This window comes from Gambusia affinis, linkage group LG15, assembly GCF_019740435.1.
Source record: "Gambusia affinis linkage group LG15, SWU_Gaff_1.0, whole genome shotgun sequence".
NCBI classification, from domain to species: Eukaryota; Metazoa; Chordata; class Actinopteri; order Cyprinodontiformes; family Poeciliidae; genus Gambusia; species Gambusia affinis.
In genome coordinates this window covers 23,339,994-23,366,745 of record NC_057882.1, presented here as the reverse complement: position 1 = coordinate 23,366,745, position 26,752 = coordinate 23,339,994, and the positions used below count along the sequence as shown (strand labels likewise).

At 37.9% G+C, this 26,752-nt stretch overlaps 1 protein-coding gene across 1 annotated transcript in view; it reads right to left on the bottom strand.

Annotated features, from left to right (window-relative positions):
- Window positions 1-25,418, bottom strand: part of nsg2 (neuronal vesicle trafficking associated 2) — a 38,172-nt gene extending 12,754 nt beyond the window's left edge. Inside the window, exons 1-3 of the mRNA XM_044141775.1 lie at window positions 24,772-25,418; window positions 24,356-24,527; window positions 13,187-13,297 (exon numbers count right to left, since the gene is read on the bottom strand). Coding sequence (XP_043997710.1) covers window positions 13,187-13,297; window positions 24,356-24,484 — 240 coding nt within the window. The 5' untranslated portion in view covers window positions 24,485-24,527; window positions 24,772-25,418. The remainder of the gene's footprint in view (window positions 1-13,186; window positions 13,298-24,355; window positions 24,528-24,771) is intronic.
- Window positions 25,419-26,752: the final 1,334 nt, after the last annotated feature.

The window sequence follows — 26,752 nt, the reverse complement described above, 5'->3', positions numbered from 1 at the left end:
GAACAGTCTAGACTCATGGCAAAATGACAGTACCTCAGGAATAAGGTGCTCAGGGACAAACAGTCGATCTTTAGGACAGTTCTCAGGGACGGGGCTTTGTTGATGAGCTTCTTTTATTCTCTGCTCCAGTTCTAACTTGGAAACTGCTAACCGCACGGATGTGGGGAGCACATAACTCCTGCTTAGCCTCTTGCCCCTCCTTCATACTCTCATGAAGCCTGGAGAGTGCATCTGGCTTAGCGTTCTTACTCCCTGGTCTGTAAGACAATGAGAAATTGAAACGACTGAAGAACAAGGCCCACCTGGCTTGCCTGGGGTTGAGTCTCCTTGCTGACTTGAGGTACTGCAGATTTTTATGATCAGTCCAAACCACAAAGGGTTCCTTAGCTCCCTCAAGCCAGTGCCTCCACTCCTCAAGAGCTAGTTTGACTGCCAGCAGTTCACGGTCACCAACATCATAGTTAGTCTCGGAAGAAGTCAGCTTTCTGGAAAAAAAAGCACATGGGTGAGTTTTGCCATCAGTGCACCTTTGACTGAGTACGGCTCCCACCCCTGAGTCAGAAGCATCCACCTCAACAATGAATTGGCGGGAAGGGTCTGGTGAACGGAGGACAGGAGCCGAGGTAAAAGCCGCCTTAAGGCGGTCGAAGGACAGAGCAGCAGACTTACTCCAAATGAACTTGGACTTGGATGAGGTAAGAGCGTGAAGTGGTGAGGCCACAGAACTGAAATTACGGATGAACCGACGATAAAAGTTTGCAAACCCCAGAAATCTTTGGAGTTGTCTGCGGTTTTGTGGGTGGGGCCAATTCATGATGGCGTCCGTCTTGCTGGGATCCATGGAAATACTGTTAGGAGAAATAAGGAAGCCCAAGAATGAAGTAAATGGTTTGTGAAACTCACACTTTTCTGCCTTGATGAACAGGTTATTCTGCAGCAAGCGGAGAATGACAGAACGAACATGAGCTTGATGGGTTGTGAGATCCTTGGAGAAAATCAAAATGTCATCCAGATAAACATAAACAAAACGACCGACCATGTCCCTGAGGACATCATTGACAAGTGCCTGGAACACTGCTGGAGCATTGGACAGGCCAAAGGGCATAACAAGATATTCATAATGACCTGTAGGTGTGTTAAAAGCCGTCTTCCACTCATCCCCCTCCTTGATACGGACTAGGTGGTAGGCATTTCTAAGATCAAGCTTAGTAAAAACTGTGGATCCCTGTATCAGGTCGAAGGCAGTGTTCATTAGGGGAAGCGGGTAACGATTTTTGACAGTGATGTCATTCAATCCTCTGTAGTCTATACAGGGTCTTAAGGAGCCATCTTTCTTGCCCACAAAAAAGAAACCTGCGCCAGCTGGGGAGGAAGAAGGGCGGATGATACCTGCTTTGAGTGCGTCGCTGATATAATCCCTCATGGCTTTATCCTCTGGGCCAGTGAGAGGGTATAGACGGCCTCTGGGAGGGACGGTGCCAGGAAGCAAATTGATTGCACAATCATAGGGCCGATGGGGTGGAAGGGAAGTGGCTCGATGCTTGTTAAAGGCCTCCCTAAGGTCATGGTAAACAGCAGGTACTTTGGCTAAGTTGGGGTAGGTCTCTTGTCCACTGATGGGGACAGAGCAGGGGACAGAAGCAGCTAAGAGACAAGTAGAATGGCAGGACGGTGACCAGCCCAACACCTCGCCCTTAACCCAGTCAATGTGGGGGTTGTGTTTTCTTAACCAAGTGGCTCCCAAAATGACAGGGAGGTCAGGGGAATTAATGATTAGGAATGAAATTAGTTCATGGTGATTCCCAGAAATACTAAACTTAATGGGACCTGTTTCGTGGGTGACCTGATGAAGTAAATGGCCGTCAATAGCCAAAACTTCCAAACATGTAGAGGTGGGAAGGAATTGGATGCCAAGGGATTCGGCAAGACCACGGTCCATAAACTCAGTGTCTGCTCCTGAATCTATAAAAACAGAAAGATTCTTGGTAAAACCTTTAGCTTGGAGCGTGGCCAGAACAGAGAAAGAAGAGGATTTAATCGCTTTTGGCTCAGCAGGAGCCTCTTACCTCCTACTGAGCTTGGCCTTTTACTGGACACAGGCAAGTAGGTGACCCTCTCCTCCACAATAGAAACAAAGACCACTCTTACGTCTCCGCTCCCTTTCTTGTGGGGACAAGCGTGATCGGCCTATCTGCATAGGCTCCTCCGCCGGAGAGATAGGTGATGCACTCAAAGGTGGAGCCGTGACTGATGGCTGTGGCCTGGGAAAATTTTCAACATGATAAGTACGACTGGAAGTACTCTTCTCCAACCTTCTCTCATGAAGCCTCATGTCAATCCTAGCAGCTAGAGTCTCCAGTTCCTGTAAATCCTTGGGAGCGTCACGAGTAGACAGTTCATCCTTTACCTCCTCACTGAGACCCTGGTAGAAAGCATCACATAGTGCCTCATTGTTCCAGTCACTTCCTGAAGAAAGAGCATGAAAGTCAATAATGTACTCTGTAACTCGCCTCCTGCCTTGTTTGAGTTTGAGCAAACCACGTGCAGCCTCCCTCTCAGGCAGAACTGGGTCAAAGACCCTGATTAGTTCCTTGGAAAAGTCACTGAACCGAAAACAAATGAGAGAGTTCTTCTGCCACTCAGCAGTACCCCATAACTTGGCCTTCCCTGAGAGGAGGGAAATAGCATAGGCTACTTTGGCTCGTTCAGTGGGGAAAGACGATGGTTGAAGTTCAAAAACAATCTCACATTGAGTTATAAAGGGACGACACTGACTCTGCTCACCCTTGAACACCTCTGGTGGAGACAGGCGGGGCTCATGAATGGGCGAGACCTGGTAACCAGATGTAGAGGCCTTGGGGCTAGGAGGGGGAGCAGTCTTTGGGGGGGAGGAGGACATCTTGTCAAGCATGCTCATCATTTCTTGCATGTTGGATTCCAGGCGGTTAATGGCACCTTCAACACTTGAACGCCACTCCTGTGTGGGTGACGGGTCCATAGTGGCCAGATTATACTGTAAGGACACTCAGAGGGGACCCGGAAATTCAACCACACACAGGAGTTAGAAAGAAAAAACAAGTTTAATAAAATATTCAGGAACTGGTCGCTGCTCAGGGAATGGTCATCAAAACACAGCGCTGAGAAGAGAGGGGAGAATACTGGGGATGAACTGATAAAGGAGGGGGAACTTAGAAATGTGCAGCTTAACTGACCTGTCATGCATTGGACGGAAGGAGCTGAAAACAAAAGGTTGAATTGTCTGCTGTGGATCCAAAGATACTCTCCACAAGGAGATCCAGTAGGCAGCACACAGGGACTAAGACGAAGATCAGGCAAAGGTCATACACGGGTAGGCAGAGAGAGCAAACTTAGCTTGAGGGGCAGGCGATACTCGGTGGTCGTGAGGCAAAGCTTGGGTCAGGGTCCAGAAATCCAGAATAGATGGGTTCCGACAAGGGCTAGGCAAGGAGGATAAATCCGTGGGCAGAAGGAGGTCAAGAATCACAGAAGGCTAGGAAGAAAAACGCTGGATTTCTACTGGCTCGTGGCTGTCGATAATCTGGCAAGGAAGCAGAGACTGAGTGGTGTTTAAGTAGGGCGGGGACCAGGTGGAACAGGAAAGCAATCAGGCCTGGCAGGTGAACAGAATGAATGATTAGGCTCAGCATGGACAGACAGAACATGAATCATGACAGATTATTTCAAAAATAAATATTTAGGCATGTTTGATGTAAGCATTAAAAGTAGTGAAGGTGGCTTCACAAAGGACATCCACAGTCTGAGGCTTTGGTAAAAGATTTTTCCTCACTGAGTCAAAGAGAGGACAACTACAGATTAAAGGGAAGGTTAATCTGTAGTTGTCCTCTCTCTGAGAGTTAGAGTGGGACCTTTGCTTTCTGCATTTGTTCCTGGGTTACTTTTACTCAGCTTAATCATTAGTAAATACATACTAGATTAATTAATCATGAATTAAATTCTTGATTCTGAGTGATTATCTCAAAATTCTTTCTCATAATCTTTAGTTGAAGTTTCTATAAATAATAATAATAAAAAGAAATCCCATTCTTCTAAAATGTAATAAAGTTTGGTCAAGTTGAATTCATTCCTCATTTTTATTTTTGATCAATTGTGGGAATGATCTCCATTATGTATTCTAATATTGCAACATTGTTTGTTGCTGGGAGATTTGTCATTAAAGGACATGCTCACAAAATATGCATGGTCCAGTAACACAGTGCATGCTCAGCAGAAGATGGCTGCTAATTATGCTAATGTACCCCAATTAACCTAGGTCTCTATGGAGACTAAACTTCAAAGATTGAGGCGATGCACAATGTCACATTATTTTGAGACTCTGCTTGGAGCAGAATGTGCTCTTGGGGTAAACAATCAAGCAGCAGGTGGGCTGAAGAAATGAGCCATAAATACAAATCAGGAAACGTTAAAGAGATAAAGACACACAAACAGATTAAAGGTCAAACATCCACAAACCCAAGAAATCCATTCTTTTCTCTTAAACACCAAGATCTTAAGTGGTTCATGAAAACTTACTCTTAAGCTAAAAGGAAGAAAGAAAATAGATATTGGTGCATAAAACACTGACTATAACGAATGACTATTTTCTCTTTTCATGCATAGTCAGTACCTGATAAATCTTGAATTTAATTCAAATTTTCATACTATGAAAACTACAGTATATCTACTTGTCAGTTTTGGTTATTTGGTCATTTTCTTTCCTTCAATATTATTTATTATGCTCATTTTTAAAGCAGCTATTGGCACTAACACCATTTGCTTTTTCAGCAAACCTTCAGAAAACCATTTGAGAAAGTCGCCCTTTAATCCACTGAGCACTGACAGCCCAATAGCTGAGTCAGAATAATTTCAAGAAAGAAAAGTGCTTGGGAATGAAAAATGGCAAATAAAAGTAGAATTGATGAAAAGAGACAGATATTTCTACTTGGAGACAGTTCATGGAGAAACATTCAGAATGTAGAATTATCCATTTGTCAAACTTATGATGAAGGAAAACGAGAGAAGAGTCAGGAAAATTTGGGTTAATTAGAAATACTGCAATCCCAGTATTGAGCAACATATAATTACAATTATCTGTTTTCTACATGATGCACCTATAATTCTTATGCATATATTTTGAGACATTTTTGATTTATCTTTTTACTTAAACAAACAGCTCCTTAAAATGGAAAATATTATGTAACACAAAATGAATTCAGAACCTTCTTGTTTTAAATTTTAATTTTATAGTAAATAGGAATGCAAACATTTAATAACTTTTACTGAAATTCAGATTTGAGGCAACCAATTAATTACATTTGTTTGTGAAGCAAGAGTTAGAGGCATTAAACTATGTTTTTCACCAACAAAACAATGGAGCCCAAAAGTGTTAAGAAACTTTATACCTTTGTTTCAATAAGGTAGACATGTGAAGCCATTTCTATGTTTTACATCAACAACAAATTGAAGATGCATTTTCTACAAACATATTGCTACTGTTAGTTTTTTTCATTAAAAAATTGCAGAATTTTTGTTGAGCAAGTAAAATTAATTTTACAATTATCAAAAGTTCTGTTTTTATTCGAATTTTTTTGATAAAACCACATTTTCCTCTTCTGTATTGTCAACTCAGGGCTTTTTGGTCCTGTGCTAAAAAAATTGAAACACATAATTTATGGTGTTATGCAGATAAAGGAGAAGTTATTTAAAGTTGCCAGGCACTGAGAAATGTGCATATAAAAGCATAAAACATGAGGTTATTTACTGAAATTAAAAATCTTTTAATCACAGTCAGTGAATTCTAGAAGGTTCAAGGTTTGACTTTAGCCTCCAGTGGGAGAAATCCGTCTCTGGCAAAAGTTGTTGTAATATAGTACATAAATATAACAAAACCAACCAATTGCAACAGTTATAAAAAATGCTATATATATTAAAGAATCTTGAAACTGCAGTAAGGAATAGCTGATGGAAATTACGCAACAACACACCTACACAGAGTTATTTCTGCTAGCTGGAGAAACACCTGCCCCAGGGATTAAAGTTGTGCTCACACCTTTTCACCAGAAAGCTTGTTTTTCCTTGGACTGTTTTATAAGTTTTCTTTAAATAGTTTTAGCACTTTTTTTAGGTTATATGGTAAGCAGTTAACTGCCTTAAAATCACCCAGCCAGATAGTTTTCACAGTTAGTTTAAATTGAGGAATGGTGAAACCTTCAAAGTTAAATACAGTAAAATGTGCCAACAGTAAACATCTTTTCCTGACTAATCTTTTGTTTTAACAGATGATCAAATTGAAAATGAAGAAGTGTCTATAAATATTTGCTTTGTTGCTTTAAAACTGCAGCTAATAATATGTAAATATTTGATGTCTGCAGAGCTTGGAGCTAACCTACAGAAGACGGATCAATTGTGAGGACAAATGTTAGTGTAAGAGGAAACAACAGAGGAGTAAGAAGTGGCAGGTCAGACATTTCCTCTGCAGTCAGGCCGTTTCCTAATTGCTCCCATGGCTCAGCTTGTCAGAACAGGAGCAGCAAAGTGAAAGACTGAGGCAGAGGAAAGGGAGCGCCATGGCCTCTCACTTTGTTCCTTCATTTTATCGGTCTGAATTATCAAAGTCATGTTTCCGTTATTCATGTTTCCACTTACATTGTTGGCAGTTCTCAGTCAGGAACATTTTGCCCCCCTGAATGTTGTTTTTGATTAAAGATTAATGCATACATTCCTAATATGCTTCCCAGAAGCTTGACTAGATGAAAAAAATATATATATATATGTGGATAAAATTGGCAAACATGGTTTTATATCTACAAGGCTTTGATAATTTACTCATGAAACTAATGCAGTATGGAATAAATTTCTCCCAGTATTGAGCTCAATTCATTTTTTTATCAGCTCTAACTGGTGTCCTGTTCCTGCTAACTGCAAATCATGATGCTGCCATCACCATGCTTCACCATGGGATTTTTTCAGGGTTTTAATTTTCTGCCATTCATATTGTTTTGTATGTACGGCAACAAGAACATTTCTGGTTTTATATTATGAGATCACATTCCTCCACATGTTTGTTGTGTCTCTTAAATGGCTTGTGGAAAACGACAAAACAAGAATTCTTCTGACTTTCTTTCAACAATGACCTACATACTGTCAATCCTCCATGTCAGAATTGTGGATCTGTTTTAAACGGAAAACAACTGCGAGTTACAATGCAGTTTACAAGCCATGTGATCTCCCAGGGTGCGTGATCCATTTTTGGTAGACTCTTACTTTTTGGCATGACACCAGCAACTGAAACTGAACAGCACAATGCATCAATAAAACCCATTAGATGTTACGATAAGTGCACTGCCCAGGTGTCCCTTCCTCCTGCCGCCTTTCAGTGGCAGGCAGCAGTAAACAGATCAACAGACCAGGAAGCGAAGGTAATCAAATTTGATGTTTGACTACAATATTGTGAAGGAAAAACTACCTTTCATTAAGTCAATGTTTGAAGTAATTCTTCATGTGTAACATGGCTTGACCGTAATGAAATGTTCAATTTGAGATGTTGCTAAGATGTTTTGCCCCCAAAATAGTTGTAATAATAATATGAACCTGTTGAAATACAAAAAAAAAGTTTCTAGTACAAAATCTGTTTATTATGATTCCCTCATCCAATCTGCTGAAGGAAATTCACATACCATGTTCTCCAGACTTAGAAAGATTATTTAACTCCCTTTACACTGTTTCTCCTTATGTATCCCACTACCCTCTGCAACAGATGTATGAACTTTTTTACCTCAAAAATTGAAAAAATTTTCAACTGGAACCGTCGCCTCGTTTCATTACAACCAGTGTAACTAAAGTTACCGCTGTTTCCACTTTCTTCTTCCACACTTTCTAGCTTCAGTAGCAATAAAATATTCTCATTTATTCATAAATCCAAGTCCTTTCCTTGTAAATTAGATCCTCAACCTACAAAACAGTTCAGATTTTGTTTCCCTTCATTCTTGTCTCTTACATTATTCATTATTTATTCTTCTCTTGCCTTCTCTTATTATCATTTTCAATTCTAAAAGAATAAGATTCAATAAATACATTTGTCCAAATTGTTAAGGAAGTTCATTATTTTAAATATTCAGAGATCTTTTTCTCATTTAGGTATCTGCTGGAGAAAATTCTGGATTGTATCTTAAAGAGATTCAGTAAAACAAATAAGATATATGTGCTTTTGAACATATAAGTTCAGTTGTTTGATGTACGATGTTTCTCTTACAGAACCAACAAAAAGCTATTCTTATCCTCAGAAGTAGCTACTTAAACGTCCCCTAAACTTCAGTTTCTGCTTGAACTATTTGGATCCTAGTAATACTAGTGGTGTTGTTTTCCTCTATTGTTCATTTGGGAGTACGCATATGTGCATCAGTGTAGGTGTTTGAAATCCAATGAAGGCTTTGAACACTCCCTATAATCAGTGCACCGTTAGTCATCTGCAGAGAGCAGGCAGGCACGATACGTGGAACTGGAAAATGTGTACGGTTTCCAACCTACAGCGGTAATTACCTTCAACCTGATGAACAGAGAAAGCCTTTTGTGGAGGCGGCAGCCTGCAGAAAAGCTTTTATCTGAAGGTAAAAGTGAAGGTAATAATGGGATAATTGTTTTGGAAGATGGCTGTCTCTTGCAAAGCCTCACTAACGTCTGCTGGTGTGTCCAGTGTGTCTGATTTGGTAGTAAAAGGTGTGCAGGGATTTAAAATGAAGTGTGAATGTGTAAGTTCTTGTATGAACTTCAAGTACATGTGTTTCACTTCTCACATTGTAAGATTAATTACAATGTGAGAAGTGCAGGGGGGGGGGGGGGGGGGTGTAGTTATGGTAAATTTTGGTCACAGTTAAAAGAAATGGAATTAAAGTACAAGTACAATCTGCCTTTCACAAAACCTCCACTATGGCATCTTTTAAACACCAACCTTGTGCTGCTTCTGAAACACAATTTTATGCTTTTGCTTCAGGGGAAAGTCAGTGGTCTGGAAAAAAAATAGCAAAGGAGGTGAATTCCAATCAAATATTCCACAAAGAATCATTTTTGCTATTTAATCTTTATTTGTTAGTGTGTTACAGTGTGTAATAGGGCTTTAAAAAAACAGCTAAATATTTTCTCAACCAGATTACAGGAGCTGAGAATATTGCCAGGAAATGCTTAAGTTGGCTCAATGATGGAAAAAACAAAAACAAAGGATTCAGGTCATGCTGGCTTATAATTTCCACTCAAAATCCAGATTAGATTAAATTTAGCTGTTTCCTCCTTTCTACTCGAGTGTTATTTCTGTTACTCATTTAATTTTCTAATTGACCAATAAACTGCAAATTTCATGTAGTTGTAAAACTGTCATGATCTAAAATAACTACAATTAATGAGTTTACTTTAATGTTGAGATATCAAGGCAGCGTGCATGTATGCTGATTGATATTTTTTAATTATTAACCAAGTAGCAAATTGTATCTAGGATTTTTAGTTTAAAGACAAAATACATTAACTGTGGTTTTGTCACAGTAATATCCTGTAAACTGTCAGCCACAGAGACTGTTGATTGCACTGTCAAAATCATATATTTACATACATGAAAGAAACCTTTTTTTCTCACTAAATCAAACTAACATGGACTTTCTTGTTCATCTGTCTCATAATATTTTTTGCTCATGATACTATTTATTTTGTGAAGTCCATTAACTTCATCTATTGTCCTCCATTACTGCTAAACACTTTAAATTTAGTTTATTCAGCATATAGGACATGTTTCCAGAAATAAACGTCTTTATTCCTCAGTGCATTTACAAACTGTAATTTGATTTTAAGATTGCTTTTCAAATAATGCTATTTACTTCACTGTGGATGATGGCACTCTTACTCAGTCAGCAGCTTCACAAGCCATTAGCTTTTGTTTTCTAGTTGATGCGAACATCTTGCATCCCACCACATCCAGAACCCGAACATCCACATGCCTTCCAAGTGATTGTTTTAAGAGATGAATGAGGCACAGTCAGGATATGAAAAATATCCAAGGATGAACTACATATGTAGAGGATCATTAATACCTCCTTTATGTATTTTTTGATTTTATTAAATTTTCTTTAATGATATCACACAAGCAAGCTGTGTCTGATGAGTTTCTTTTAAATGAATGTAGAAAAAAATTAAATATGAAATAAATGTAATGAAATGCAACATTTGCAAAGTCATGACATCATTATCTTCATTTTCCCAAAAGATTTAAAGGCATAATACTTTAAATCTTAGAGTATCTTAACAAATCGACAACCTCATTATTCTGTATGTAGCACATAGAAATAATTTTGTCAATCCAAACTGACCTGAAATAATAAATGTATATTGTTAGACAGTGAGAAATATTTAGAATCTCTCAAAGTTCGGTTTCATCCGAACGCCAGGAAATTCAGAAGCTTTCAATTTAAAGGTTTGATTCTTAAAAAGGTGGGAAATTGTTTCCTCTAAAGCTTTATGGAACAAAACATACCTGAAGAGAAAAGACAGCTTCTACCTGCTGGGAGTATCAAGAGGGACAGAGAGGAAGAGAGGAGTAGAGACAGGAGGCAAGGGACGAATCAAGGAGACTGACCTCCCTTATGGATCCAGAAAAGGAGGGAGAGAGTAAGGACTCAATGACAACTCAGTTTGCTATAAGTAGAAGTTTTACTGTGAAAAATAGAGGAACTGGGGATGAATGGATCTGGTGAAATGGATAAGAAGAAAGTTGGATGACTTTCCTACTATACTTTGACATCAATTTTTTAGAGGTTTACAGGTTGCCATTGAAGATTGTGCTATAGTAAGTGGTTAAGGTCAGCAAAAATGATATATCATTTATAAGTAAAAGTGTTCTGTAACAGTTCTAGTGGGGAATTAAACAGAAAAAGATTAAAATAGAAAGCTGTCCTGCCAGCAGAGATACATATGAAGTGAAAAGACAGACACGAGAACCGGGTAGAGTGTTGGGAAACAAGGCGGAGAGGGAGGGCAGATTAAAGAGCATTTCACAATCTGAGCTCTTCATCCATCAACACAATCTGCACGACTTTGAAGAGAGAGAAGATGTGCATGCAAGCATTTCGACTGAAAATGTTTGCTCTGCACAGAAGGGTGCGCGTCGCTCTGTGAACTACGTTTGTGGATGTTTCTGTGCCTGCAGAATCAGCTCCGTCTGTCAAGCGAAGCAAACGGTTCAGCTCAGCAAAGAAAAACTAAGAGAGATCGCACAAAATCACAGAGACTGAAATGCATTTTTGCCAAACAAAAACGGATGTAGTGCGACAAGGCAGAGAAGATAACCTAATCCAACAAATCCAAAACAGAATAAACTTCAAAAACAGGCCAAATAAATTTTCTACTAGGAGTCTATGGTCCACTCAGTAATTCTTAAAAAGGATGTTTGATATTTCTTGCTATGCATCCTAGTTCAAATCAGTCCCTTGTTTATTAAAACCACAAATATGCTGTATCCACATGTTTACAAAAAAATGGATTAGGGTATTTTTGGATTTACTGCTGTTTGGATCTCAAGGCATGTTTGTGGTTAAAAAGTACCGTTTAGGAAAAAAAAGGTTTGCAGTGAAAAGGTCGAAGGACACCGATACAAACGCCATTCATCACAACACGATAACCAGTCCAATGGATCCAAGAAAGTCACACATTGCAATCTTTGGTGTCTTATGACCAATATAACTTTGTAATGCAGCTCTGCTGCTGTTATTTCAGAGTTGGTGTTTTTATATTATTGTTCTTATAGCTCTGAGGCCAATAACAGTAAAACAGATGAAGGTATTTATAACGTTTCTAAAAGATAAATGGCTCTCTAAGGAGTCATGCCAACCCCTAGCATTAAACTAGGCTCCTTAAACGTGGTCATACATTTATTTTCTGAAAGGCAATGTTTAGTAAAAATACATATTTTTAAATAATTAGACAAAGATAATATAATTAAAGAAGCATACTTTTGAAAAAGCCTCATTTTCCCTCCACCAGGACATTCCTTGTCGTTGTTTCCTCTCTGTCTTTGACAGACACCTTTCAGATGAGAGTTACACTTTTCATTTACACATTTGCACATTTCTGTTCACGCACGTTTCCTCCTTTGCTCTCTGTCGGGGTTGCCATGGAGGGTTTTTTTTTTTTTTTTTTTGCTGCCATGACAACATGAGATCTCTCTGGTCTCCCGTGACGACAGAAAGACCTAACAGACAGTGTTTTGGGTCATGCAGACGTTGTGGAACAGTGACTGTGTGATTCACACAAACACACCACACACACGCACCCCCCCCCCACACACACACACACACAGTGCTGGAGTTACATGTGTTACTCTTTTCCACTGAGATGTAAAACAGAGATTAAATATGATTTGCAAAACACATAAGTACAGAAAAGCCAAGACAGAAATTTATTTTTGCCAACATTTTTTTTTTTTCCGATATGACACATTGATACATTTAGCTTCACCAGAATCTGAATAACCCCAACATCCACACCTGGATTAATGATCTCAAGCACAATTTCCTCTGTACAGCTGTCACCATCAACGCCAGAGCACCACAGGGCTGTGTATTCAGTCCATTTCTATACACACTTAATATACTAAATATAAACTCATCAGTAAGCACAATGACATGACTGTTTCTTTCCCCACTCAAGACAATATCTCTGTCTTGGGCTACGACACCATATTGTCACACTTCACCCACTTTTTCAATATAGCATAATTTGTTACTTCAACCCAATAAATATCTAACCTTATATTTAAGTACAAGACCATAAGGTGCAGCAGGGTCTGAACTTGTAATGTTGAGACACTGTCATCAAGTTTTTAATCGCAGATAGTGAACTCCTGGTAAATAGATTATTCTTCTTTGGTTGGAATAAAAATGCTGCTCTTTGAAGAGTTTGCATTTCAAATTTACCAAAAAAAAGACTGGTCTAATGAAACAGTATTTAGACACCTAGCTGCAGCTGGTTGAGTGAAACATAGACCTTCACAGTTTTATCTGTAGTACCTGCAATCAATTATTTATTAGTTATTTCAGTTATTAAAGTTTGATTGTTGTAGAAGAAAACAACACACTATATTTTTTATAATCCCAAAGGTTTAAGAACAAGAACAATAAAATTGAATGTTTACCTTGAGTCTCTCTGAAACCCCATCGGTGAAGCTGATAGTAAACTCCTCCACCTTGGGAACCTTCAGCCGTTTCTTCTCTGTCTGGTACTCTGTCCGAGTTTTCACCACCACCTTAAGAAAAAAACCACATAAAATTTAAACACAAACATAATTTTTCTCAAGCTTTTCATACAATGGCACCGCCTCGTATCTCAGAAATGTTGCTTTTAGAACAACATATTAAAAACATGAATTAAATATGAACACTACAGCACAAATATTTGACTTTGGATGAAACACAACAAATTAACAGTAAACAGTATGATTCTCAACTATAATCCATGAACTGCCGAGCAGAGGAAGGTCATGGGTTCAAATCCTGGTCTGCACTCTTTCTGCATAAAGTTTGCACTATGACTTCTATTCACACTTATAAAATATGGCTTCATTATTATAGATGATGAAAATTCACCACTGCAATCCTGAAATGGACACAGTGTTTAAGCTGCTGTTTTGCAATCCCTAGTAGTAATCCCCAAGATTTTGGGGTAAGAGATGTTGAACACGGCAAAGGAAAATGGGGTGGAGGAGAAAAGAAAAACAAGGCCAATGTCTCAGTGTCCTTGTGGCTGATTGTGCTGCTGCTAAGCAGCTCACTGTCACTTTGAGACAAAGCCAGAAACTGCTGTGCACACAAACCGACTCCACTATCTGAACAAAATGCTTTCGTTTTGCTCCACAGTGCTGTTATCTGAAAGCTGAAAGCTGCAGTAGGTGAATGCCACGCGTTTCGTCGGACTCCTGAGGTGCAGAGGCCCCGTGGGTGTCGGTATCGCAGCACAAAATGCCTTGCTTGCCATTTTTAATGTCTAATTTTTTACGACAACTTTCTCATTCTTGAAGTCATTTCACAACAAAATGCTCAGAGCTTTCAGGTTTCAAACACAATGAGGTTTATGTTGTTTCATTACATTTTCCCCACCCCCACGTCTCACTCCTTTGTTTCGTATTACCCAGTGAAGTGGCTATCAATCAACTTTAGCTCATTTTTACGCGTCTTTAGCCACCAGCACCACCTTCCCTGATTAGAAGGGTCCCACTTTGTTCTGAAAACCAACAATTTATGAACACAAGCTTTTTTCAGTATAAGATGTCAAAAGACATATTTAAGGTTATTAATTACATTTTTGTTGTGGTCATTCCTGAGCACATGTATTTTGTGGGTTTAGTTCAGCTTTTGCAGTTTATATATCCTTGAAGGACACAAAATAGAGACATAGATACATTTAGCTATTCTACTGATAGGATATTGTAAATATTCTTACAGGTACTTTAAATGAACAGCTATAATAAGTCATCTGTAATAACTAACTAGCTGGATAAAGTCTAGGGACATTAGGAAAGCTTTACTGAAGAATAAGTGTTTTCATTTAAATCTGTAAAAGAAAAACGTCTTTAACAACATGCTGTTCTGCTGCTTCATTGCAGGAATCTACATTCAGAGTTTTATAGCTTTAGCATTATGCCACACGATAACTGCTATTTTTACATAATGTTTTACTTTTTTTCCCATAAAAAGGCCTTATAAAGATTTTTAAAATGTATTTTAATTGAAGAACAACAACTAATTCAGAGTTAGTTGGCCTGAAAGGCTTATTTTTACCTTCAGGCTCAAACACCTGCTGGTCAAGGTGAGTAAATGTAGCATATCAATATTTGTATCTAATATAATCCAAACAAATCGAATGAAATGTTAGACATTTACTACACCATCACTTCATCAAAATCATAAACAAACTTTGAAGAGAACCAGAGAACTCCAACAAAGGCATGGTAGTACTTTTAATAAAATATATGTTTCAAAACTACCACAGTTTTGTTTTTGTCATATGATAGGTATTGTTTAAAGCCCTTTGTTTGGATGAAAAGTATTTGTTTAAACGCCATGCAACCATTCGATGCCTAAACTGAACAAGTACCAAAGGGAGACATAGTTCAACTCATGTTTTTGTTGCAGAAAGCCATTCTATTTGATTCTAGAAATAAAAGAAAACCTTTGGAAGATGTACAATAACTATATTGCCACATAACTTGAAATATTAAATGTATCTGCACCATTTTAGTTCTACTCCCTGTGTTTTGTCTCCTAAATATATCTTTAGTTTAGTTCTTTGTTGCTCTAGCTTGTATCATTATTCCTGTAGGATTTGCTCTTTCTGGTCTCTTTACTTCTCCATTGCTTTGTCTACATGTGTCTTGATTTAAGACACAGATTCCGAGAATCACAGAATTCCTGCAGTTTGAGTGAAATACTGGAGCTGGTTCCTAAACAGAAGTTAAATCCACCCAAACGCAACCTTTAATTTTCAACCATTAATTTGCAACCATTAATCTCATCCTAAAATAGGTCCTTCTGAAACACGAACTAATGCCTGGAAAGCTGCCCCTCAAATACGAAAGCAGGGTATTTTTAGAGCGATTAGAAGAAAGACTGGAACAGCAAACAAACCCACAGATGTAAGGTGGCTCTCATCCATGATAGTGGACAACATCAAGACAAATCTTACCCCCTTTAATAAAGTCATGCAGTATTCCTTATTTATTAGGTGCGTCAAGATGTGAAGATCCAAAACAAGAAATCAATATCAGAAATTCAGTTTTTATTTTTTTCTGATATTTTTACACACTTTCCTGGCTCAATAATACTATGTATATCTCACAAACAACAATCCCCACAATGTTTCCCCTGCTGCACCTTTTTGATGTTGCTGCCTTACACTGGCTGCATTGCAAAGCATCGTTCTACCTGTCTTTTCATCTCTTGCACGGCTGCTGACTATCTGCTCTTTTTTTTTTCTGCCAGCAAGACTTACGGTCCAACATCAAGAAAAGCTAGGCTAATGATTGCGGCTCAAGCAACACTTCAGCCTTGGAGAATCTAATTTTCCATGAGTAATATTTATTTTAAAAACATTGAAAGCATGTGACCTTTAAATGTTTCTCTGTAAGAAATGGAGATGCATTTCAATTTGTTTTAGAAAGTCATGATTTACACCAAAAACATGTAAGAATCTTAGGACCACAAAACATCAATGCACAAATTGGTTATTTTAATGTGATGACAGGGCTGTCCACTTAAACTGACAGGATTGGAAAGGAGATCATTGAGGTAAAAACACCCAAAAAGATTTGCAGTTTAGGTTGAATGATCTTTATTTAAGAATGGCAAGAACAAAACCGCTGTTTAAAAAAAGGAAAACAAAGATCCATTTGCAATTTGACCAAAACCATTTAGCAAAAGATTAGTTGAGACTAATGAGATGAGATTTCAGTCCCTGGATATCTGCATAGCTAAATGCCACAATAGACTGTACTATCTGCAAGAGACGGATCTACAAAGTATCAAAAGTTTGAATATAAATGCAAATGTTATTTTCATATTTTATTTGTAAAAAAAAAAAAAAAATAGAGAACTGAAAACCATGCATCCTTCTTTTCAATAAGTATGTGCTACTTTGTATTTGCATGTCACATAAAATCCCAACGAAATAGGTTTGTGGTTGTAACATAGCAAAATATGTGAAAGCAGAAGGGGTATTAATACTTTTGCGAGCAGATGAAAAATATTTAGATGTTCCTTTAAAATGCCTTGAAAGTCTCAATTGTGTATTTGAATAAGTGAAGAGAATGTGGCATAAAAATGAGAACAATTTACATCTACAAGAAAACTTTATCTGTATATGTTTAGTTCAGTTTTGATCTTTCTTGCAGGAAATCCATCAGAATTCCTCTTTCTGTGTGTCTTTCCCAGTGTGCTGCAGCAGTGATTGCTGTTTTATCTGTAATCCCTGGAGAGCAAGCTGTGGGAGTGTAGGTTTTTGGCAAGGTTCAGTGTGGAAGACAGCTGCAGACAGTCTTTTCATTTTTTTTTTCTTGGCATCTTGGATTCTTTTGTTTCTTTATGAATAAAGGTATAAACAACATGTTTTATAAATAAGAAAAATTGGAATCTCTCTTTGTTGAAGCACTTCCAAGAGAATCAAGTGATATTTTAATCAAAGGTGATTAATGTTTAATCAGCCGCTCTTTTTATGTTGTTATATTTATTTGATTAGAACTGCAAACAGACATTGGTGATGTTGCTTGTCTTTGGTAGGAGCTCAGAACATAAATATTAACATGTCATGTTTCAGAGCAAATATGGACAAGAAGGCCTGATCTCCTAATCGTACATCTATTTCCACACGATTGCAAATCCAATCATGTTGGATTTACAATCATATTTAGTTTGCAGTTAGAGGCAGAGAATTTAGAAATAAATCACAACCTGCTACCACAAGAAAGTAAATAAAAAGATATAGGCCTTAAACGTAAAGATAACTTACATATTGCACTCTCAACTTCTAATAGTAAACATTATAAAGGGTGAACAACCTCAGGGATATTATTGTTGTGGCCTAAACAAAAACAGAAAATATAAATATTTTTTTTTATTACTGTGGCACCTCTAACAACCAAATTAAAATAAATATAACTAGCATTTTGTTTTTTTTATATTCTGTGTTTGAAGTATGTAATATTCATACATACAAACTGTTTCCCTGTGGTGTAAATATGATGCAACCTAAACGTTAATTTTACTTCGACTCTTCAAAAAGTAGGAAAGGCAACAAAATGCTATTGATCTCATGCATGTGACTTTTAAAAATCAAGAAAAGGCTTTAAATTATAACTTCTGAAAATAATTAAAAGGAATTCAACAAACAGGATAGGGTAAGGGCTCATTTTTTTGCCCATCACATTACACTGAGGATTGTAACGCAGGGGGAAGAACATCTCCAGATTAATTCATTTTAAAGGTTTTTATACATCTATCTAGCATTGGCAATAAATGTAAAATGTTTTCTACATTTTTAAATCTGACTAATAACGTTCAAAGAAGGAAAATGCCCTGAAGCACTGTTGGCTTCTCATAGTGAGCCTTTTTGATCTGGAAAATAAAAGCAGCGGTTTGCCTTCTCCCAATATCAGAGGAATTAATCAGTCTCTAAGTGCACAGCAGCACAAACCCAGAGTAAGAGTAGCTATTAAAGCAGCTCAGCTGGGTTACACACTATCTAAATACAGAGCACTGAGAGACCATGAGAAAATATACCGCAGCTACAACGCAGTCCTCCACAGGCAGTGTATGTGTTTGTAAAGCTACTCAGAACCAAAAGGGTGATCTGAGGTCCAGAACTGATCATGTGAGCCAGAAATCATTCCTGTGAGCTTTGGAGGGCAGATTTAAAACAACAGTCTCAAATAAGTAGATGAACAATCAATTTTATTTTTCTAAATTATGTCCAAAAAACTGCCCTGAATTCAGCAATACTGACATTTTTATTCTAAGGATTTACTTTTAGGAGCACATTCCAATTTTTTATGTTTAAGGTCAAAATAAATGAAGAACACCAAAATAACACTGAAAGGCAATTCCAAAAATTAAGCATCCTCCTTTTGGCTGTATGAAGTGCTAAAACACGTTTCTAATTATTATTATTATTTCACAGTTTGCTTAGTTTATTGCTCCAGGTTTCTGTCACAGCTTCAGTGTTATCTCTAGCAGCTTTGTTCAGGAAAATGTGCATAACCTGCTGAGCATTGCACAGCATTTTTAGCAAGTACAGCTGGAAAGCACTTAACACTAGAATAGTTAGACATTTGTATTCTCCTTAAGAAAAAAGCAAACATTATAGAGTGACTGTAGGATTTGTGTAAAACATTAAAAAAACAAACAAAAAAACAGTTGTCACGAGAAAACCGTGAATGAAAGAGCAGAAAATGCAGATTTTCTGAATACAGAAATATGTGTTCACTGCATTTTTCAATGTTCACTGTGACTTTGATGTTCAAGCTCTGAGGGTTTAGCATTAAAATCCAAAATAATCCATCCATCCATCCATCCATCCATCCATCCATCCATCCATCCATCCATCCATCCATCCATCCATCCATCCATCCATTTTCTGTTCACCATTGTCCCTAATGGGGTCAGGAGGGTTGCTGGTTCCTCTCCAGCTATGTTCCGGGCGAGAGGCGGGGTCACCCTGGACAGGTCGCCAGTCTGTCGCAGGGCAACACAGAGACATACAGGACACACAACCATACACACACACACACACACACACACACACACACACACTCACACCTAGGGAGAATTTAGAGAGACCAATTAACCTGACAGTCATGTTTTTGGACTGTGGGAGGAAGCCGGAGAACCCGGAGAGAACCCACCATGAACAGGGAGAACATGCAAACTCCATGCAGAAAGACCCCGGGCCGGGAATCGAACCCAGGACCTTCATGCTGCAAGGCAACAGCTCTACCAACTGTGCAGCCCCCAAAGTAATCCATCACATTATTTCAACTAATTGACAGAACAAAATGTACTAACAGACTTTTCTACTTTAGTAAGGCACAGTAAAATGAAGGAAGCGCATATAACACAAAATCCCTTTAGATTATCTATATGGTATAAAGCTGTAAGAGACGAGAACATCTTGATGTTTTGGGGACTGATGAGCCAAAAGAGTATTTTTGGAAGATGTTACATCAGAAGTAGAACATCAATCCTTCATTTAAATATAGTGGTGGGAGGATCTGGATGATCTGATCACTGCTGCTCCAGGATCTCAACAGCTTGTTGTAACTGATGGAACCATGAATACTGAAGAAGGTCGTCTGATCTTTAGTTTGTGACCATATTCTCAAGCTCACAGGGTTAATGAATGACAAGAATGGTCTGAAGAACACCAAGATGACCAACTCTTAAAAGCTTTTAGAATGGCCTAATCAAAGCCCAAACTTGAATCAATTGAAATGCTGTGGTATGACCTAAACAAAAACTGCATGTCTTTAAACTACCTCCAATGTGGAAGAAGAAGAGAGGGCCAAGATTTCTCTTTAGTAATGTAAAGTTCACCAAAAAAAAATTTTCCAGCCAATTCTGAGAAAACTAGTTACTTTGTTTAAGGTGCAATTAGTTTTTTCTTACTGTCTTAGGTTGGTTTGGATTTTTTTCTACCTAGAAAAATTAAGTCATTGTTTGAAAACTGCATTGTGTATTTTCTCAGCCTATGTTTGTCTGGCAGTAAATTTTGTTTAATGATTTGAAACATTTAAGTGTGATAAACCTACCAAAAACAGAAGGAAGTAAACTGTTTCTGACATTTAATTCAACATTTTAAATTGCAGAAGAATCCTAACAAAACTTATTTTGTGTCTCTTACGCTGTGACTTTGTGGAAGACCTTGAATCCTTGTCCATGTTGTTCTGAACAAATAAATTATGGGAGAGTTGTTAATTGTATTCTTCCTTACCTCAGTTATCATTCTGTATTCTTTGTATAGGTACAGATTGAATTTATTTTTGCCTTGAATTGCATCCATGCTCTCCCTGCTAGAAGCACAAATTCTAACAATTAACTCTGCTTACAAATAAGAAACTTAAAGACAAATAATCTTTCCAACTTTGTGTCTTGTGCAAGGACAAACATGCATCAGCATTCAGAGTCTGGACCAGCAGCTTTCTTACTGTGAAGCAGAGAAATGGCATGCAATATCTGCATCATATGTCAGCAACTTTATTCACAAGCAGGAAACAAGTGCAATCTTTGACAGAACAAAAATGCAGTAAAACAACAACATGAATATTTCTATACAGCATGTTCAGGTTCTGATGGCTGCAGTTTCGCTGCTCTTGATTCTGTTGGGACTGATTTAATCAGTGGGGAATAACTGACAGCTTGACTGATGTCCATTTACAAACTGGTCGCTGCAGACATGACCGACATACAATTCACACACTCACTTGCATGTGTTCACAAGGCTGCACTCGACATGCACGCTGCTGGAAACGAGCAATTGTTGTTGGGAGTAAAAATGCAAGTGTGTAAGTGCACTGAAGGACAAGTCATTTACCAGATTTATTAAATGGAAAGAGACGGTGGCTCCCTAAGCAGAATAAATGTGGGTGCAGACCGTGCACTGACTTTCTGCGTGCTTTAACAGCAGCTGTATGATTGCGTCAGATTAAAAAATAACTTAAATACCAAGAACCCATCTTCAGATGTCTCTAGTATATTAAAAATGTAACAATTTTGCATGCAAAATGGTTTTAGAGATTCTTTTTCTGCAAATAAATCTCAGTAGAAATTGTTGTTTATATTTTCTTTATTATGCATTTCTTTGTCTGTGTGTGTTATTACAGATTAGTAGAAATTATGCAAGCACATAAAAAATGCACTTTTATCTTCCAGGCAAACTTGTGCACACAGTTTATTGTAATAATCCTGGATAATTTTTGGGCAAAATACTTAACTTACATCAAAATCTATTCTGTTTTGCATCAGATTTTGTTATTTAAGGAATATTTCAAATTTAGACAAATATGAAAAAAAACAATAATTTTGAATAAAGAGCAAAGCATTAGATTATTTTCAAATACTGATGAGAAAAATGATACATGCTATTGACATCTTTGTCAACGTCTACAGTTATTACTATTTTTTTTTAAGTAACCAAACGTTTTACTTGCCTGTAGCTGTGAAAAGAAACAGTGCTTCTTTTCCTGTGAAGTCTATTCCAATACTGTGATGGTAAGTTGACTCCACTTAGTGTTCATAATTTCATGGCTAAGAAGGGTACATAACACAATGAGAAATAAATTGTTTGTTTTCTCTACAGGAATTTGTTATTTTGATATTTAGGATGTTGCATACCTTTGCAGCATAAAATTTAAATTTCTTTATTGGTAAGAATTTGAAACTACATAGCCATTATCTAAGACCTGCACCAAAGAAGCCTGAAAAGTATTCTTCTGATAAATGTCATACCACAAATTAAACTAGCTGTTGTCTGTACGCTCACTGATGGAGGTTCTGCATGAATGATACTTTGGGCAACTCTGCTGCCCCAACCCCAACCAATCAAAATACAGGTAATCATCTGAATCTTAAGAAAATCTGCAGTGACGTCCAACACAAAGCACATAAAATTGACTCTATTCCCAGCTACAAGCAGAAAACACCAACTGCTTACTGAATGAACTCACATTAAAGCCACAAAAAACCTGGAAAACGGGCAACAGACAAATATTTTTCATCTGATGCCAGTGCTGTTTCCTATTTAAAGCCACTCAGCTAAAGATGACTTTATATTCGGAAGATAATTAAGATGCTGTGTTGACTCAGGAGTGCAAACAACCTCCAGGTTGTTTGCACTGGAGTTATTCAAGTTGGAAAAAACTTGAATAACTTATTCAACTTATTCAAGTTGGAAAAAAATTATCTTCAATAAACTGATGAGTAGCACAAAGGTAAAAATATAGATTTAAGCATCAGAAAAATGAAATAATGGAGCTATAATTACTGCACGGAACGTCGCAAAATACTGAAACACATTTCATACATAAAGCCTCCAAATGTGCTGAAAGTGATAATGAGCTTGCCTATTGCCTCGTTCCATTCATTTCCATAATGTGCAATCAGCACAGCTCTCTGTCTCAACCCCGCAGATAGATGCACCAATCAGCTCTGCTCCACCGCCATGGTGACTGGATTAACGAGCAGCGGCGGAGTTACTATGGCATGTCAGGATGATAAATGACAAGCTGTCTGGCACCAAATCTGTCTCCTAATCTCAGCTGGAAAACAAAGGACACAGCTGGGAGACAGCTGAGATGAATGAATGTGTGGATGAATCAAACATCATAGGCGTGTGTGTTAATGTGTGTGTAAGTACTTTGGAGGAAGGGGTTATTCTAGTTAAGAGGGTTTCAGGATGGCATGGATCAACAACATCGACTTAAATGGCAACAGAAACAGACAGACAGATGCACATCCAATAAAGCTCTCCCTGACATGATCACTCAAATTGGGCCGGCCCAAGTTATAAGAGGTCCTATGCAGAATGTCATTTGGAGGTCCACTTCCTGTTGAGCCACCTCAGAGTTAGCAAACGTCCTTTTATTGGTAGTATTTTATTTTTCCCCCCTTTCTGCAGTCAGGAAAATTTTTTTTTCTTTTTCCGTTAAGTGCAAAATGAAACTCCAACATTTTTGCTATGAAAACATGTCAGCCAACGGCGTTAACTATGTTATATTTTTTCTTGAGTTTTCTTAACTGATAAATTAATGGGTAAGATATATTATTGGCTTTATAGAATGTCAACATAATCTTTTCCAAAGTATAATTTTCAAGAATGGATGATTTTAATTTAACTCAATGTATGTGTTCATGTATGTTTACTGCAAATGTGTACTGCAAATCATATTTGGTTCCGGTCACTGATCTTCTTCTTAACAAACAAGGTGGACAAAGTTTTCCTGGCAAATGATTTAGTTTTTCTATTGGTTAAAGGTACAGGAGAACTTTTAGTTGACAATAAATGGGGGAAGAGGTTGTTAATATTCCTAATATCTTTTAGGAATCATGTGCTGACTTTCTGCAGCCAACCAAATCAATGTAGTACTTGCAGTTAATAAGCACAAATAATTTGTAGATTATGGCTATTTCCATAAATACTTTTTAAACTAGGGGTGTCATAAAACCAATTCTTTTCACACTCAATTTCTGTTAAGCTTTGTAGCATATCTTCCCTAACAACTGAGCTGGCATGTTGCATACATCACCCCCAAAATCATGTGGGGGAAAATGTCCAGACAAATGTTAGAATAATTGTCAGAATTGGACGATTCTCCCTTGATTGGCTCTGATCTGTAAGTGTTGCCCCCTTTGTTGAATGCAACAAAAGTAAAAACTCAAATTGCTTTCTCTTCAATCTTAAATGCATCAACCAAGATAATGGAACTGACACAAATAACTACATATAGAGAGGAACATATGCTTCACTGCAAAACTTAAGATAATCTTATTATTCCATTTTTTCAGTCAGAATTAACACCTCTATGAAGAATAAAGCTGAAATTTTTCTTTCTTTGAAGTTATTGGAAAAACTCCACAGCATCTCCTTTGCTGACGGCGTTTTTGCTTTATTTGTTTTAGCTACTTTATTTGTAAACATAAACTTGCATCTTTCCTGAGGCTCCATAACTGTCACCAAGTTTGCTTATACCTCAGGCCGGCTCTGCTGTCCCTTATACACAAGCACAGATAAAACCCACAGAGCTGGTGGGCTGTACGTGTCTCACCTTGTCAGGTGCTTGGCTCTGGAGGCTGCCAACATCCAGAGGAGTAATGAGGGGCACATTCTGAAAGCCGTCCTCAACACTCACAGCTTTGGCCCCTTTGTCCTGAAGATTACTCCCCAGTTTCACCATCGTCAGCTTTGCTGTATTCCTTTATTTCTCTCAAGAGCTGCTCCTGAAAACAAACAGACAAACAAAAAACAGTACACTTCATGCTCCCCGGAACAAACACAGAGAAATAAGTTCAGAAGTCACAGATATATTGTCAGCTTGTGGATTTGTTTACAGGCAGAAATTATTCTGGGTTTGCGATAATATGCAAAACCATGGCCATTTTACGCACGACTTTGGTTTTGGAGGAAAAACAGACTATACATTCTCTCACCGCCGTTTTATCCAAGGAAAGTGATGCCACTTACTTCGAGCTGTTAGTCCTTGTCCGTCCTCCTGCTCTGGTCTGCGGCAGCGCTGAGTGCGGACCAGAGGATGGAGCTCTGGGGAGCAGGTGAAGCCGCGCTGCGGTGTCGCTGCTGCTGATGCTGCGGGAAAGCAACACTGCGCCGCCGAGGACAAGCTGGATGTCAGGCAGCGGGTTTCCGTTAAGCAAAGGCAGCCCAACCCCCTAATCCGAGCACAACCTCTTCTTCTCCGTGGAGCTACACCCGCTGTAGCTGCTGGCCGCTAGAGGGATGTTTCGCCTCCTTAATCCCCCGGTCTCGTTTGTTTGGTTAAAGTGGAAGCTAAATTAATATTGCATTTGACAGTGCCTCGTAAATTCCAGATTCTACATTGGGAGGGTGAAATCGTTTGGAAAATAATATGGAAAAAATTCTATTATAAATTCATTTAAATCGAGATGATGAAATTAAAAATAGAAATGTTTCAAAAAAAAAACAACTGCTGATTTTTACTTTGAAAATCTATCACATCATATGGATAATTCAGCTGTTCATAATCCACATATTGCTAGCTGTATATATTTTTTCAATTATTCATAGGTTTAGAAATGTGTATAGAGGCTATATATGTTTTTAAAAAATCATCTTCATGGGACCCAAACGCAATCAACATCAGGTGAGTTGTGTCAGTTTTACTTTTTGTCCTACACTGCCATCTGGCGATCATTTAATTGTATTACAGACTGTAAGAAGCGTAGCATCAGACCACATGTTGACTTATATTGCTTTAAGTACTCATACTACATTGAATTTTTCCTTATTTGGACATCTTACACCCACAAACTCATGTTTATTTTATTGGATTCCATAAACCAACACAAATTGGGACATACTTATTAAATAGAAGGATGAAGATCCATATTGAAATTTGAAAAGTACAGCAGGCATTTTGCATTCAGCCCCCTTTCCTCTAACACCCCAAAGAAAAATCAAGTAATCAAGTCATTGACAATCTGTTTGTAATTTAATTTAATTATAAATAAATCTGTTCTGCAGAGGCTTCAGAGGTTTGTCAGAGAACATGACTGAACAGCATGAAGGTCATTGAACACAACAGACAGGTCAGGAATGAAATTGTGGAAATGTTTAAAGGAGAGTCAGGCAATAATATAATGTCCCAAACTTTGGACACTGAGTATTTCTCAATCATCAGCCAAAACTGAACACAGTATACCACAAGTGCAAACCTTCTAAACTGTCAGGGATGGAAACTACTGGTGAGGAAAGCAGTAAATCGACCCATACTAACTCTGGAGGAGTCACCAATGCTAGCAGAAAATATATTCACCAAAATATGTTGTGGAGATGCATTTCTCCATAAAGGGCAGAAAAACTAAATGGAGATAGATGCAGGGCAATCCTGGAAGAAAACCCATTGGAGGCAGCCAAAAACCTGAACAATGGGCCAAAAATACACCTTTCAGCAGGAGAACAGCTCTTTGTATACAAACTGAGCTGCAATAGAGTCATATACTGGCATATGTTCAGATCCGTGATGAGATAGTGTGTGAAAAGTCAAAATTCTTCTGCAAAGCACCAAAACCTGGATGCCTTGGTTCAGTTTTGACAGCAACTAAACAAGAGGACCTTTGTTCTTTATACCATTAAACAGTTCTGTACTGTTTGTGAACACGGTGTTCCAAAAATAATTAAACTGTGAAGGTGTAAAAGAGCAAACATGTTCTGGCAAACCATCCTAAGGTATCTGAATGAGAATTGAAGCTTAACATTGTTGAAAAAGGAGGACAGCCCTTTCACTCTGAAAAAATACAGTATTGATTTCCTTCTTTGAAAAATTGGACTAAGCACTTTAGTATGAATAAAAGCTGAGTAGTCTAGACTCTGTGCTGGCAGAAAAAAGGCATTTATTTGGCTGAAAAATATTATTGTGGGGAAAATGTTTTTGCAGCTGAAGCACACAGCCAAGTGGTGGCTTCTATAG